The 15539-nt window shown below is 48.4% G+C and overlaps 1 protein-coding gene across 1 annotated transcript in view; it reads left to right on the top strand.

Annotated features, from left to right (window-relative positions):
• Positions 1-13721, top strand: part of ZFHX3 (zinc finger homeobox 3) — a 224422-nt gene extending 210701 nt beyond the window's left edge. Inside the window, exons 8-10 of the mRNA XM_069497887.1 lie at positions 1422-1524; positions 2887-8340; positions 12015-13721. Coding sequence (XP_069353988.1) covers positions 1422-1524; positions 2887-8340; positions 12015-13684 — 7227 coding nt within the window. The 3' untranslated portion in view covers positions 13685-13721. The remainder of the gene's footprint in view (positions 1-1421; positions 1525-2886; positions 8341-12014) is intronic.
• The last annotated feature ends 1818 nt before the right edge of the window (positions 13722-15539 follow it).

A 15539-nucleotide genomic window follows, 5' to 3' on the forward strand; every position in this document is an offset into this window, starting at 1 on the left:
AACGCTTTGCTGTAGTGCCTGTTGCTTAATTTTCACAGCCATTGGCATCTGGGTTGCTGCAATGATTCTGATACCCCTAAACGTGACTGGGGAAGCACAGACACGGGGGCAGTTGTTGTGCCCATTGATGTTGATTCTAGTGGACATGTCAGCAGCTACATTGAGCAAGGCCGGGATCCTAAAATTGTTACAAATAGTAATGTATTAAACATATTATTTAATTTTGAATAGAAATCTAGATGTTCCAATCTTTGCAGCAGAATAGTATTGCAGAAAAGTCATGATTGATGGGAAAATAATGTCTCCAAGTGGGGCTGGACACTTGGAGAAAGGTTGGTGGTGATAGGAGTTTCTGTTCTTGTAACCTCTAGGTTAGTCCATTTCTCAGGCTGTCATCAAATGGGAGACGATTTCCACTTCACTTCAAGATAGCATTGCCATCTAGCCTTCCCATCCTGTAGCAGCCAGAGGGATATGGGTTCTTTTTAAATGAAGAACCTTTTGTCTTTACACTGCTTATCACATTAACATAGGGCAAATGATAATGTGTTTGGACAAGCTTCTGGCCACATGGCAGGGAAGCCTAGAGAAATGTCTAAGGATCTGACCTAAAAATGTACCTATTCGGATCCAGACTAATTCTGGAATCGCTATACCAGAACATTGGCCGTGGTCAAGGTGGGGCTGCCCTGTTGCAGAATGCTGTGCAGGCCACCCTCTTTGGCTGGGACCCTGGTCAGAGGTGCCCTCTGATGTTGTATACCACAGGGGAGACTCCAGAAGAAATCCTGGCTTAAGAGAGTCACAAGAAATGCTTGTTTGTGCTTGATGTCAGCTTATAAAGGGTTACAAAATGTTGTTTCCTAGAATATCTGCCGATGTGACTGCGTGTCCTTAGCCTTCCCTTTGTTCTCTTCTCTTCGTCTTACCCTTTGCTTCACTCTTCCTCCCCTCCTCTTCTTGCCTGAATACATTTTGAAAACAGTACTACAATGCTCCCTGCTTCAAGATTACAGTGTACTTTACTAGGTATGATTTAATTAGGGCCCTTATTATGTTTTCAGCAGCTTAAGGTGGGCCTTTCAACTTATCTACCTAATTGGTTGCACAAGAAGTTTCACAGCCCATGACAAAACATTGTCAGTGATCAAAGTCAAAATTGTGCATAAAGGAAAAATATTAATAATAAGATTATTCTTCAAGTGTGCACTGCTAATTATGTCCAGAATGTAACCGTAGAAACACTTTTGACTGATGTGAGCTTTGTCTAATAAACATGAATCTTCAGTGAGCTATGAAAAGTGACACCTACAGTTTTACACTGGTGAAGGCTAATTTTGCTTATTAAATAATTTTTAAACATTTCCTGTGTCTTTCCTCTCCATTTGACTCTCCGTGTTTCCCTGCCTCTCACTCCTCAGGTGACCACCCCTGAGATGGTGATGCCCAGCAGCATGTTCCTCCCAGCAGCTGTTCCAGATCGAGATGGGAATTCCCACTTGGAAGAGGCAGGAAAGCAGCCTGGTTAGTATCATTAGTTCCGCTCCCCTAGGAATTGAATCAGGATGAAATCTTGGGCCCAAATTTTTGTAGAGCAGGGGTTCCAGGAATTCTTTAGAGTACTCCTAAGCTGACTATAACTGATCAGGAGCTGAGGGGTGCTGTCGTCAGCTCCTTTATACTCTGGTTCTGGGCCTGTATTTGTATATTATTCCTATGGTTTAAAGTGAGAGAAAAATCTGTATGAGAGCCAATAGAATTTCAGTATGGACCCACAAGTCCGCATAGTGTGTACAATAGGGAGTGAATACCCAGAGACTCACTCAGTGGGCTCACAGACCCACCGTCCTAAGCCATTAAACACTGCATCCCTGAGGACTTAATCATTAGGGACTTGGGGAGCATGTGGATGATTTTTAGGGACACTGGATTAGTTGTCTTTCTAGGAGCTGCTTCTACGCAGCGTTCTTCTCTGAGTCTTCTGAGATTGCCTTAGCTTGGAACACAGAGGTGCATTTGGAAAGAACATGGTGTTAGACAAGTGTGCTGCAGTTGCTGGTGCCACACAGTGGTTCCTAGCGAGATGGGTCACTGGACCTCTGTGAGGTGTCCTTTATCTTTCACCTCTTATAAGCACCTCATATTTAAGTGGGGAAGAGTTCTGCCACACTACTGCCTGGCTGCCTCCCTTGTGATTTTTCCATCTGAGGCAGTGGACAAATGATCAGAAAACGGTTCAGGGTATTTATGGGCATGATGATCTCATTGTAGACAAACAATTGTTCGTGTATTTTAATAATTGACCACTTGAACATTCATTGCATATTGAATATATATGGCAGTCAGTCAGGAGTCATATTACAACAATAAACTAAATGCTTAACATAGATATATTCCCTAATTTCTAACAACAGATGACAGTTTTCATAAATTCCCTACAACTTAAGGCAGCATTAATTCATATATCCTATACTTCAGATCCACTTTGCTAAATTTTTATTACATAAAAGATGAACCTTAAAGGGGAATCTAGTGTAAGATCAGTAACCTTCAAACCAGTTCTTGAGAAATTGAGGATTCTGAGTCAAGCAATTAAATACTGTTTGTTAGATCTGTGATGTGACACAGGTTTGTTATGAACTGAAACTTTTTGTATTTCCTTTTATCCATCTCTGTTCATGTGCACCCGGTTTATAATATGTACTCTCTTGGGGGAACAAAAGAAAGCAGGAGGCTGTCTGCAGAGGTTCTGTCATTCAGGTTGGGCATTTCCCTCATCATCAGACTGTGTGTTTGTGAGGCCTCGCCAGGTAGACTATTCTGGGTGCCATCCTTGAAACAAAGCCTTCTTTATCGTTGGGTTTGTTTTTTTTTTTTTTTTTACAGAAACCTCAGAGGATCTGGGAAAGAACATCTTGCCATCTGCAAGCACCGAGCACAGCGGAGATTTGAAACCCTCTCCTGCTGACCCCAGCTCTGTGAGGGAAGACTCAGGCTTCCTCTGTTGGAAGAAGGGGTGCAACCAGGTTTTCAAAACTTCTGCTGCTCTTCAGACGCATTTCAACGAGGTGCATGCCAAGAGGCCTCAGCTCCCTGTGTCCGATCGCCATGTGTACAAGTACCGCTGCAATCAGTGCAGCCTGGCCTTCAAGACCATTGAAAAGCTGCAGCTTCATTCTCAGTACCACGTGATCAGAGCTGCCACCATGTGCTGTCTTTGTCAGCGCAGTTTCCGAACTTTCCAGGCTCTGAAGAAACACCTCGAGACAAGCCACCTGGAGTTGAGTGAGGCCGACATCCAGCAGCTTTATGGTGGCCTTCTGGCCAATGGAGACCTCCTGGCAATGGGAGACCCCACCTTGGCCGAGGACCACACCATAATTGTTGAGGAAGACAAGGAGGAAGAGAGTGACTTGGAAGATAAACAGAGCCCAACAGGCAGTGACTCTGGGTCAGTCCAAGAAGACTCAGGCTCAGAGCCAAAGAGAGCACTACCTTTCCGAAAAGGCCCCAATTTCACGATGGAAAAATTTCTAGACCCTTCTCGCCCTTACAAGTGTACCGTCTGCAAGGAATCTTTCACTCAAAAGAATATCCTGCTAGTGCACTATAATTCTGTCTCCCACCTGCATAAGTTAAAGAGAGCCCTTCAAGAATCAGCAACTGGTCAGCCAGAACCCACCAGCAGCCCAGACAACAAACCTTTTAAGTGTAACACTTGTAACGTGGCCTATAGCCAGAGTTCCACTCTGGAGATCCACATGAGGTCTGTGTTGCATCAAACCAAGGCCCGGGCAGCCAAGCTGGAGGCTGCAAGTGGCAGTAGCAATGGGACTGGGAACAGCAGCAGTATCTCTCTGAGCTCCTCCACACCAAGTCCTGTGAGCACCTGTGGCAGTAACACCTTCACCACCACCAATCCAAGCAGTGCTGGCATGGCTCCGAGCTCCAGCTTACTGAGCCAGGTGCCCACTGAAAGTGTGGGGATGCCACCCCTGGGGAATCCCATCAGTGCCAGCCTTGCTTCTCCTTCAGAGCCCAAGGAGGCCAATCGGAAGAAACTAGCAGATATGATTGCATCTAGGCAGCAGCAGCAGCAGCAGCAACAGCAGCAGCAAGCACAGACTTTGGCCCAAGCCCAGGCTCAAGTGCAAGCTCACTTGCAGCAGGAGCTGCAGCAGCAGGCGGCACTGATCCAGTCTCAGCTCTTTAACCCGACCCTCCTTCCTCACTTCCCCATGACCACTGAGACCCTGCTGCAGCTGCAGCAGCAGCAGCATCTCCTCTTCCCTTTCTACATCCCCAGTGCTGAGTTCCAGCTCAACCCTGAGGTGAGCTTGCCCGTGACCAGTGGGGCACTGACGCTGACGGGGACGGGCCCTGGCCTGCTCGAAGATCTGAAGGCTCAGGTTCAGATCCCACAGCAGAGCCACCAACAGATCCTGCAACAACAACAGCAGCAGCAGCAGCAGCAGCAAAGCCAGCTGTCTCTACCCCAGAGTCACTCTGCCCTGCTTCAGCCGAGCCAGCACCCTGAAAAGAAAAACAAGTCGGTCATCAAAGAAAAGGAAAAAGAAAGCCAGAGAGAGAGAGATGGTGCTGAGGTGGGAGAGGGCAACCTAGGACCAAAGGAATCGCTGCCAGATGCCTTGAAGGCCAAAGAGAAGAGAGAGTTGGCACCAGGGGGTAGTTCTGAGCCTTCCATGCTCCCTCCACGCATCGCCTCGGATGCCAGAGGGAACGCCACCAAGGCCCTGCTGGAGAACTTTGGCTTTGAGCTGGTCATTCAGTATAATGAGAACAAGCAGAAGGTGCAGAAAAAGAATGGGAAGACTGAGCAGGGAGAGAACCTGGAAAAGCTGGAGTGTGACTCCTGTGGCAAGTTGTTTTCCAACATCTTGATTTTAAAGAGTCATCAAGAGCACGTTCATCAGAATTACTTTCCCTTTAAACAGCTAGAGAGGTTTGCCAAACAGTACAGAGAGCACTACGATAAACTGTACCCCCTGAGGCCCCAGACCCCAGAGCCACCGCCCCCTCCTCCTCCACCCCCACCGCCTGCCCTCCCTGCCGCCCCGCCTCAGCCGGTGTCCACGCCAGCCATTCCTGCCTCAGCCCCACCCATCACTTCTCCAACGATTGCACCGGCCCAGCCGTCCGTGCCGCTCACCCAGCTCTCCATGCCCATGGAGCTGCCCATCTTCTCGCCACTGATGATGCAGACCATGCCGCTGCAGACCCTGCCGGCTCAGCTGCCCCCTCAGCTGGGACCTGTGGAGCCTCTGCCTGCGGACCTGGCCCAGCTCTACCAGCATCAGCTCAATCCGACCCTGCTCCAGCAGCAGAACAAGAGGCCTCGCACCAGGATCACAGATGACCAGCTCCGAGTCCTGCGGCAGTATTTTGACATTAACAACTCGCCCAGTGAAGAGCAAATCAAAGAGATGGCAGATAAGTCCGGGTTGCCCCAGAAAGTGATCAAGCACTGGTTCAGGAACACACTCTTCAAAGAGCGGCAGCGTAACAAGGACTCCCCTTACAACTTCAGTAATCCTCCCATCACCAGCCTGGAGGAGCTCAAGATCGACTCCCGGCCCCCTTCGCCGGAACCTCAGAAGCAGGAGTACTGGGGAAGCAAGCGGTCTTCAAGAACGAGGTTTACCGACTACCAGCTGAGGGTCTTGCAGGACTTCTTTGATGCCAATGCTTACCCAAAGGATGATGAATTTGAGCAGCTCTCTAATTTACTGAACCTTCCAACCCGAGTCATAGTGGTGTGGTTTCAGAATGCCCGACAGAAGGCCAGAAAAAATTACGAAAATCAGGGCGAGGGCAAAGACGGAGAGCGGCGTGAGCTTACAAATGATAGATACATTCGAACGAGCAACTTGAACTACCAGTGCAAAAAATGCAGCCTGGTCTTTCAGCGCATCTTTGATCTTATCAAGCACCAGAAGAAGCTGTGTTACAAGGATGAGGATGAGGAGGGGCAGGATGACAGCCAAAATGAGGATTCCATGGATGCTATGGAAATCCTGACGCCCACCAGCTCCTCCTGCAGCACCCCGATGCCCTCACAGGCTTACAGCGCCCCGGCACCACCAGCCAATAACACAGCTTCCTCCGCTTTCTTGCAGCTCACGGCAGAGGCTGACGAACTGGCCACCTTCAATTCAAAAACAGAGGCGAGTGATGAGAAACCAAAGCTGGCTGACCCTCCCATTGCACAGCCAAACCAAACCCAAGAAAAGCAAGGACAACCAAAGGCAGAGCTGCAGCAGCAAGACCAGCCCGAGCAGAAGACCAGCGCACCCCAGCAGAAGCTCCCACAGCTGGCTTCCCCGCCTTCCTTGCCACAGCCTCCTCCACAAGTCCCACCCCCTCAGTGCCCCTTGCCCCAGTCGAGCCCCAGCCCTTCCCAGCTCTCCCACCTGCCCCTCAAGCCCCTCCACACGTCCACTCCTCAGCAGTTGGCAAACCTACCTCCTCAGCTAATTCCCTACCAGTGTGACCAGTGTAAGTTGGCGTTTCCATCGTTTGAACACTGGCAGGAGCATCAGCAGCTCCATTTCCTGAGCGCGCAGAACCAGTTCATCCACCCCCAGTTTCTGGACAGGTCACTGGATATGCCTTTCATGCTGTTCGATCCCAGTAACCCACTCCTGGCCAGCCAGCTGCTCTCTGGGGCCATCCCTCAGATTCCTGCCAGCTCAGCCACTTCTCCTTCAACTCCAACCTCCACGATGAACACCCTCAAGAGGAAGCTGGAGGAAAAGGCTAGCGCGAGCCCTGGCGAAAATGACAGCGGGACAGGAGGAGAAGAGCCTCAGAGAGACAAGCGCTTGAGGACAACTATTACTCCGGAACAACTTGAAATTCTCTACCAAAAGTATCTACTGGACTCCAATCCAACTCGAAAGATGTTGGATCACATTGCGCACGAGGTGGGCTTGAAGAAACGTGTGGTGCAAGTCTGGTTTCAGAACACCCGAGCTCGGGAAAGGAAAGGACAGTTCCGGGCTGTGGGTCCGGCGCAGGCCCACAGAAGATGCCCTTTTTGCAGAGCACTCTTCAAAGCCAAGACTGCCCTCGAGGCTCACATCCGGTCCCGTCACTGGCACGAAGCCAAGAGAGCTGGCTACAACCTAACTCTGTCTGCGATGCTCTTAGACTGCGATGGGGGACTCCAGATGAAAGGAGATATTTTTGATGGAACTAGCTTTTCCCACCTACCCCCGAGCGGTAGTGATGGTCAGGGTGTCCCCCTCTCACCTGTGAGTAAAACCATGGAGTTGTCTCCCAGAACTCTTCTAAGCCCTTCTTCCATCAAGGTGGAGGGGATTGAAGACTTTGAAAGCCCCTCCATGTCTTCAGTTAATCTAAACTTTGACCAAACGAAGCTGGACAATGACGACTGTTCCTCCGTCAACACAGCAATCACAGACACCACGACTGGAGATGAGGGCAATGCAGACAACGACAGTGCGACGGGAATAGCAACTGAAACCAAATCCTCTTCTGCACCCAGCGAAGGGTTGACCAAAGCAGCCATGATGGCAATGTCCGAGTATGAAGATCGGTTGTCATCTGGCCTGGTCAGCCCAGCCCCGAGCTTTTATAGCAAGGAATATGACAATGAAGGTACAGTGGACTACAGTGAAACCTCAAGCCTTGCAGACCCCTGCTCCCCGAGTCCTGGTGCAAGTGGATCTGCAGGCAAATCTGGCGACAGCGGGGATCGGCCCGGGCAGAAACGTTTTCGCACTCAGATGACCAATCTGCAGCTGAAGGTCCTCAAGTCATGCTTTAATGACTACAGGACGCCCACTATGCTAGAGTGTGAGGTCCTGGGCAATGACATTGGACTGCCAAAGAGAGTTGTTCAGGTCTGGTTCCAGAATGCCCGAGCAAAAGAAAAGAAGTCCAAGTTAAGCATGGCCAAGCATTTTGGTATAAACCAAACGAGTTATGAGGGACCCAAAACAGAGTGCACTTTGTGTGGCATCAAGTACAGCGCTCGGTTGTCTGTACGTGACCATATCTTTTCCCAACAGCATATCTCCAAAGTTAAAGATACCATTGGAAGCCAGTTGGACAAGGAGAAAGAATACTTTGACCCAGCCACTGTACGCCAGTTGATGGCTCAACAAGAGTTGGACCGGATTAAAAAGGCCAATGAGGTCCTTGGACTGGCAGCTCAGCAGCAAGGGATGTTTGACAACACCCCTCTTCAGGCCCTTAACCTTCCTACAGCATATCCAGCGCTCCAGGGTATTCCTCCCGTGTTGCTCCCTGGCCTCAACAGCCCCTCTTTACCAGGCTTTACTCCATCCAACACAGGTGGGTTCTGCTCTAGGTGATTCTTTCCAAGGTTAAATAGCTGCCCATCTAGTATTTTGTTATGTGGCTACCATCCAAACCCTCTGAGTGCTGGCATAGGGGAAGCTTCCGTTTTGTTGAGTCTCCCTAGTGCTGCTGTGGACGTGGTTCTTTGCCTTCCTAGTTCAGGGATGGGACTTCCTGGTTGGAACGGTTTCTTCTGAAGCCACTCTTCTGGCCTATGTTCAGTAGCACAACCAGGGTGTGTACTGTATTGAAGAACTTCCAGGCCTGGCATGGAAGAAGCTCTGAGATGGTAGATCCGTACTGCTGGGGTTCTCTTCTAGCCAGAACAACAGTGGCTCTGTTGGTTTCTACCAAGACTGCCTTTCAGTTGAAGGCACTGACCAGGAATCTTATATTAGACCATGTGTTTCTGTTAGTCCTCCAGGCCAAAATACTAATGCTTATTTTAGGGGTCCGTAGTCACCCCTTCATTTCCTCTTGTCCATCTCCCCTTTCCTCACTCCTTCCCATTTAGAATCATACAAACTTGGTACTCTTGTATTCTCACTTCATAGGGAGTTTTAGCAATTCTTCCTGTGTACCTTGCTCTTTTCTCCTTGTCTGTGCTCGCCCATCTTCTCTGGATCCAGCCATCTTTCCCAAATTGGACCTTAACCTCCAGGGTTCTGTGAGGCTTAGTCAGCAGGTGCCCCCAAACAGCCTGCATTAACCAGCAGAGAACCCCACAGCGAGCCTCCTTTGCCTTCAAAATTTGTTGTTCCCAGGGGTTGAAGCAGCTCTGCTGCTTCCCAGAGCAGTCCTAGTTTCCAGTTGAATTAATTCCATGTTTTACAGTTTTCATGGTGGTTTATAGAACATGCGGCTACTGCGTTCCTGGTCCCAGTTTCTTATTCAAAGAGAAAAAAAAGGGCATTAAGACATAGAAGTTGTTACTTACATGTGTTCACAAGTAATGTCACAAAATGATGCAAAAGTCAGCTAGACATAAGCCAGCAAACATACTATGGAAAGTGGCCAGGCACTGAATTATCCTTGAAGCCCAGGACCTTGGGAAGGCCCAACGTATCATAATAATGTGAAAAAAAGTAGAATCAGAATGTCTGATCTATTCCCCTTGTTTTACAGATGAGAAAACTGAGGCCCAGAGAGGTCAAGACCATTCAACAAGCTAGGGTAGGAGCCAGAGCTCCTGCCCAGGCCTTCGGCCTCCCAGTGCTATGTGCTTCTTCCACAGCACCCAATATGAGCCAGTCAGTCAACAGGTATATGTTTAGTGCTACTCAGGTTCTAACCACTTAGAGTGGACTTGAGATAGAAAGGAATGCTCTTAATCATCCGAGGCAGCCAGACATGCCCCAGTTACGATCACCTGACTGTAACCACAGCTCTCAGGAGCACTGGATCTGGAATGGGAGGGAAGGAACTTGTATTTGTTAAGCATCAATTACATGTCCGGTCCAATGCTAAACTCTTTCCATATAGTCTTTCATTGTATCCTTACAGCCATCTATTGTGGAAAGCTGAGGTTCCAAGAGGTTGATTAATGGGCTCAAGGTCATACACCCCAAGTGAGTCGGCCATAATCCCCATAGGGTCAGTTTGACTCCAGAGGTGTGTGATCAAGTCTCAGGACGATGAAGTACCTTGCTCGATTCCGATCTTACAAATCAGAAATCCAAGGTCACAGAATTACTGTGAGAAGAGTGTACTGAGGTATTCTCTCTAGTGTGGCTAGTGCAGAGCTTGGTAAATAGCAGCGGTTCCGAAAACATTTCTTAAAATTTGAATCTCCTTATGTAGCCCATTAGTTGTAGATACACAAAGTCACTTTAAGGCCTTCTGACCCGAATCTTTCCCCTAAAAGCCTGCAGCCATGGGATGGTGAAATCACTAGACATTTCTTTCTTGCCCCACTGAGCTTTTGGCTCTGGCTCTAAACTTAAAATGTAGAGTAGGCTCGTTGCCTAGTGACAGACAGAAAGAGCCACGGCCCAAGTTTAGAATCCGTAAGCCATTGTGTCTCTACCTTGCCTGTGCCAATTCGACCAAGAAGCCCTTACTAAATTTTTCCAAATACAGTCAGCCACATCTTCTCCTCTGGTTTCTGACGTGCATTGAGGAAACTGGATGATGTGATGCTGAAGGATACGTCTTCCTTAGCTCTCCCTCATTAATGGATGTTTGTCTGGGTGTGGCAACTTGAAGCAATCTTGTTCTTTTCATCTTAAATATGAGGGTTTTAATAGTGAGCACTGTACCACCATAGCTGGAAATTAACGTAGTCTTTACCCAGGTCTGGGCTTCAGAGTGTTTTTTTCTCACGAGGACACTGTCATATTATGGAACCCCTATGCCAGCTTTCTGGTAGCAGGTGGTCCAAATGAACTATTGAAGGGCTGTGAGATTTTTTTGATTTTACATTTTGATGTCCTCTGAAGTAAGGTTTTTGGATGTGGTGAACTTAGAGGTGTTCTGAGAGCTGTTGCCTCTGAGTTCTTCCCAACTCCTGCCTTTTCTCAGCATTTCATCATCCAGAACACTCTGTCTACCCACCTCCCATGCTGTCTCTCTCTACTACCTTGCTAGTCTTACTACACCTGAAGCTTCACGTACCGTCAGCAGCAACACCCTCTTCCATTACCCTGGCACAGAAGACTCAAACCAGGAGATACCTGTGGGTGAAGGAGGATCTCAAGCTCTGGTGAAGGTGAAGGCTTTGCAGGGAGAGGTAGACTGGGCCTGGTGACACAGAGATCTTTGCTACCCATAAGCAGGGGTGCTTGGGGTAGCTTGTAGTGTCTTGGGAATCGACAGTGTCAGCACCTTGAGTTGTTCCATTTGTGATACTGCTTTTCTCCTCTCTGTGTGGCTGGTTTCTCAAGTATTTACAGCCCCACTGCTTTTCCGTGTATCATTCAAATAGGGGCAGGAAGAGAAGGTAGTCATTTCTCCAGAAGACTCCAGAGTCCTATTCCTAGATGGTTACACTGTTTAACAGACTTGTTCAAGCAGATCAGCTGGGCCACAGCACTAGGAGCAATTTTCCTGGAATAGATTGTTTTTATTTCTTCCCAGGCACTTCCTCCACACTTTCCTATTCATCATCTTCTCTCTGCCCTCCTAAAGCATCCATTCAGCTGTAGCAGCAGAGGTCAGAGAAGAGGAACATATGCAGAGTCTGTTTTGTTTATCCACGAGGCCGTGCCAGGTTTTTTGCTTTCCTTGTCTTCTGTTGCCTCTCTCTTCCAGACAACTTCTGGGGGTGAAGGGTCATGGTTGTACTATTTCTGTGAAGCTTTGATGGGTCCCAGCTGGAAACAGCTAAGTTGGGGTTCTCTAGACTAAGTGCATTGGGTGGAGTGAATGGTAGCTGGGAATGCTTGGCCCACGTGAACTAGAGGGTGTGGCATGTTGGGCAGGAAGGTGTTGGAAGTTGTTTAGCTGAAAGGGGAAGCGTGGGAGCTGGCCCAGGACCGGGTTCTTATTAGAGTAAGGCTATCCAGCCCTGAGCCTGGCAGACTTCTGTTAAAAACATTGGTTTTGAGAGGATCCTTCCGGTTTAAACCTTGACATCTCAAACTGAGAGCCTGTCACACCGATAAATGTCCTGAGCTTCAGCCTCACCACCCCAAACTGACCCGTGATTTCTCTATCTCCATTCCTTCCAGCTTTAACGTCTCCTAAGCCGAACTTGATGGGTTTGCCCAGCACAACAGTTCCTTCCCCTGGCCTCCCCACATCTGGATTACCAAATAAACCGTCCTCAGCATCGCTGAGCTCCCCGACCCCAGCACAAGCCACCATGGCGATGGCCCCTCAGCAACCCCCCCAATCCCAGCAGCAGCACCAGCCACAGGTGCAGCAGCCTCCCCCGCCGCCAGCAGCCCAGCCGCCACCCACGCCACAGCTCCTGCCGCAGCAGCAACGCAAGGACAAAGACAGTGAGAAAGTAAAGGAGAAGGAAAAGGCGCACAAAGGGAAAGGGGAACCCCTGCCTGTCCCCAAGAAGGAGAAAGGAGAGGCCCCCCCGGCGACTGCAGCCACGATCTCAGCCCCACTGCCGGCCATGGAGTATGCGGTGGACCCTGCTCAGCTGCAGGCCCTGCAGGCAGCCTTGACTTCGGACCCCACAGCGTTGCTCACGAGCCAGTTCCTTCCTTACTTTGTACCAGGCTTTTCTCCTTATTACGCCCCCCAGATCCCTGGCGCCCTGCAGAGTGGGTACCTGCAGCCTATGTATGGCATGGAAGGCCTGTTCCCCTACAGCCCTGCACTGTCGCAGGCCCTGATGGGGCTGTCTCCGGGCTCCCTACTGCAGCAGTACCAGCAATACCAGCAGAGTCTGCAGGAGGCGATCCAGCAGCAGCAGCAGCGGCAACTACAACAGCAGCAGCAGCAAAAAGTACAGCAGCAGCAGCAGCCCAAAGCAAGCCAAACCCCAGTCCCCCAGGGGGCTGCTTCCCCAGACAAAGACCCTGCCAAAGAATCCCCCAAACCAGAAGAGCAGAAAAACGCCCCCCGTGAGGTGTCCCCCCTCCTGCCGAAACCCCCTGAAGAGCCAGAAGCAGAAAGCAAAAGTGCGGACTCCCTCTACGACCCCTTCATTGTTCCAAAGGTGCAGTACAAGTTGGTCTGCCGCAAGTGCCAGGCGGGCTTCGGCGACGAGGAGGCGGCGAGGAGCCACCTGAAGTCCCTCTGCTTCTTCGGCCAGTCTGTGGTGAACCTGCAAGAGATGGTGCTTCACGTCCCCACCGGCGGCGGCAGTGGCGGCGGCAGCAGCGGCGGCGGTGGCGGCTCGTACCACTGCCTGGCGTGCGAGAGCGCGCTCTGTGGGGAGGAAGCTCTGAGTCAACATCTCGAGTCGGCCTTGCACAAACACAGAACAATCACGAGAGCAGCAAGAAACGCCAAAGAGCACCCTAGTTTATTACCTCACTCTGCCTGCTTCCCCGATCCTAGCACCGCATCTACCTCGCAGTCTGCCGCTCACTCAAACGACAGCCCCCCTCCCCCGTCGGCCGCCGCCCCCTCCTCGTCCTCCTCCTCCGCTTCCCCCCACGCCTCCAGGAAGTCTTGGCCGCAAGTGGTCTCCCGGGCTTCGGCCTCGAAGCCCCCTTCTTTTCCTCCTCTCTCCTCATCTTCAACGGTTACCTCAAGTTCATGCAGCACCTCAGGGGTTCAGCCCTCGATGCCAACAGACGACTATTCGGAGGAGTCTGACACGGATCTCAGCCAAAAGTCCGACGGACCGGCGAGCCCGGTGGAGGGTCCCAAAGACCCCAGCTGCCCCAAGGACAGTGGTCTGACCAGTGTAGGAACGGACACCTTCAGATTGTAAGCTTTGAAGATGAACAATACAAACAAATGAATTTAAATACAAAAATTAATAAACCAATTTCAAAAATAGACTAACTGCAATTCCAAAGCTTCTAACCAAAAAAAAAAAAAAAAAGGAAAAAAAAAGAAAAAGCGTGGGTTGTTTTCCCATATACCTATCTATGCCGGTGATTTTACATTCTTGTCTTTCTTTTCTTTTTTCTTTTAATATTAAAAAAAAGAAAAAACCTACCCCTGTTATATTGTGTCCTTTTGAAGGTACTATTGGTCTGGGAAACAGAAGTCCGCAGGGCCTCCCTAATGTCTTTGGAGCTTAAACCCCTTGTATATTTGCCCCTTTTCAATAAACGCCCCATGTTGATAGCACAGAGGAGCCCGGCATGCACTGTATGGGAAAGCAGTCCACCTTGTTACAGTTTTAAATTTCTTGCTATCTTAGCATTCAGATACCAATGGCTTGCTAAAAGAAAAAAAGAAATGTAATGTCTTTTTATTCTCAGGTCAATCGCTCACACTTTGTTCTGTTTTCAGAATCATTGTTTTATATATATTATTTTTTGGTTTGTTTTTTGGGGTTTTTTTGTTTTTGGTTGGTTTTTTTTTTTTTTTTTTTGGTTCCAGAAAAAGATTTTTTGTTTTGTTAACTTAAAAACGGGCAGAAAGTATTCGAGAAAAACAATGTGAACTGCTTTAGCTTTCTGGGGATTTTTAAGGATAGCTTTTCTGCTGAAGCCAATTTCAAGGGGAAAAGTTAAGCACTCCCACTTTCAGAAGAAAAAAAAAATAACCCACACACACAAAGAGTGTTGAGGACTTGTAGCTTAAAAAAAAAATAAGTTTTAAAAACTGACTTTCTGTATTTATGATAGATATGACCATTTTTGGTGTTGAGTAGATTGTTGCATTGGAAATGAACTGAAGCGGTATGGTAGATTTAAAAGGAAAAAAAAAAAAACTTTTGTGTACATTTAGCTTTTTGTATGGTCCAGCTGACAGCTCCTCATTTGATGTTGTCTTGTTCATTCCTAGCAGATAGATTGCAATCCGTTGATTCACCTAAGCTTTTCTCCCCTTTGTCCCTTAACTCCACTTTCTCTTTCCTCCTCCCACCCTACAATCTCCCACTTAAGGTAGCTGCCTTCATTTCTTAGAGGGTAGCTGCAAAATTATTTTATAAAACTAAAGAAAGAATTTCAAGGGATTCTAGGGGTCATTAGGATCCTCACAGATTATTTTTGGTTGGGGAGTTGAAACTTTTTAAAGGCATACAATTCTAGTTACCTATGTCTGTTAGCCTTGTGCATTTATTTTTTTATTTATCTTTCTTTTGGCTTGTACTCCTCCTCGTTTGGTAGATGCTTCAAATAGTCCTTTCCTATACTAAAGCATTGGTTTTTCAGTTTGTGTAATTGGCTTTGGCTGTGTGCTTTTCTTTTCTAAAAAAACTTTTTGGTTAGGGGTTTGGTTTTTGTGTTTGTGTTTTTTCTTTCTTCTCTCAGAAAAAGAAATTTCATGCTTTAAATAAAATCCAAAGACACACCCTTTCACTGCTGATGCAGAAAAGGGAAAGGGTTCTTGTTACTTGAGAATTTGTTTCTGATTTAAACAAACAAGACTTAGTTTAATAAAAGAGTAAAACAAAAGATTCCCAGGTTGTTATGTGCTTCTTCTGCAAGCAGAGAGGCAACTGTTAATGACAATTCCATATACCAAAAGACACATTTTTTACTTCAAAGTTTTGTCCTTGTGTTAGGCAGTCTGAGCGGCAAGTGATCCAGAGCGCAGCCAACAAAGCAGCAGATAGCAACGTACAGAAAGCAAAAAAGGAACTGTATGTGAGGCACTTGTGTTTATGT

Source organism: Eulemur rufifrons, chromosome 23, assembly GCF_041146395.1.
Source record: "Eulemur rufifrons isolate Redbay chromosome 23, OSU_ERuf_1, whole genome shotgun sequence".
Lineage (NCBI taxonomy): Eukaryota > Metazoa > Chordata > Mammalia > Primates > Lemuridae > Eulemur > Eulemur rufifrons.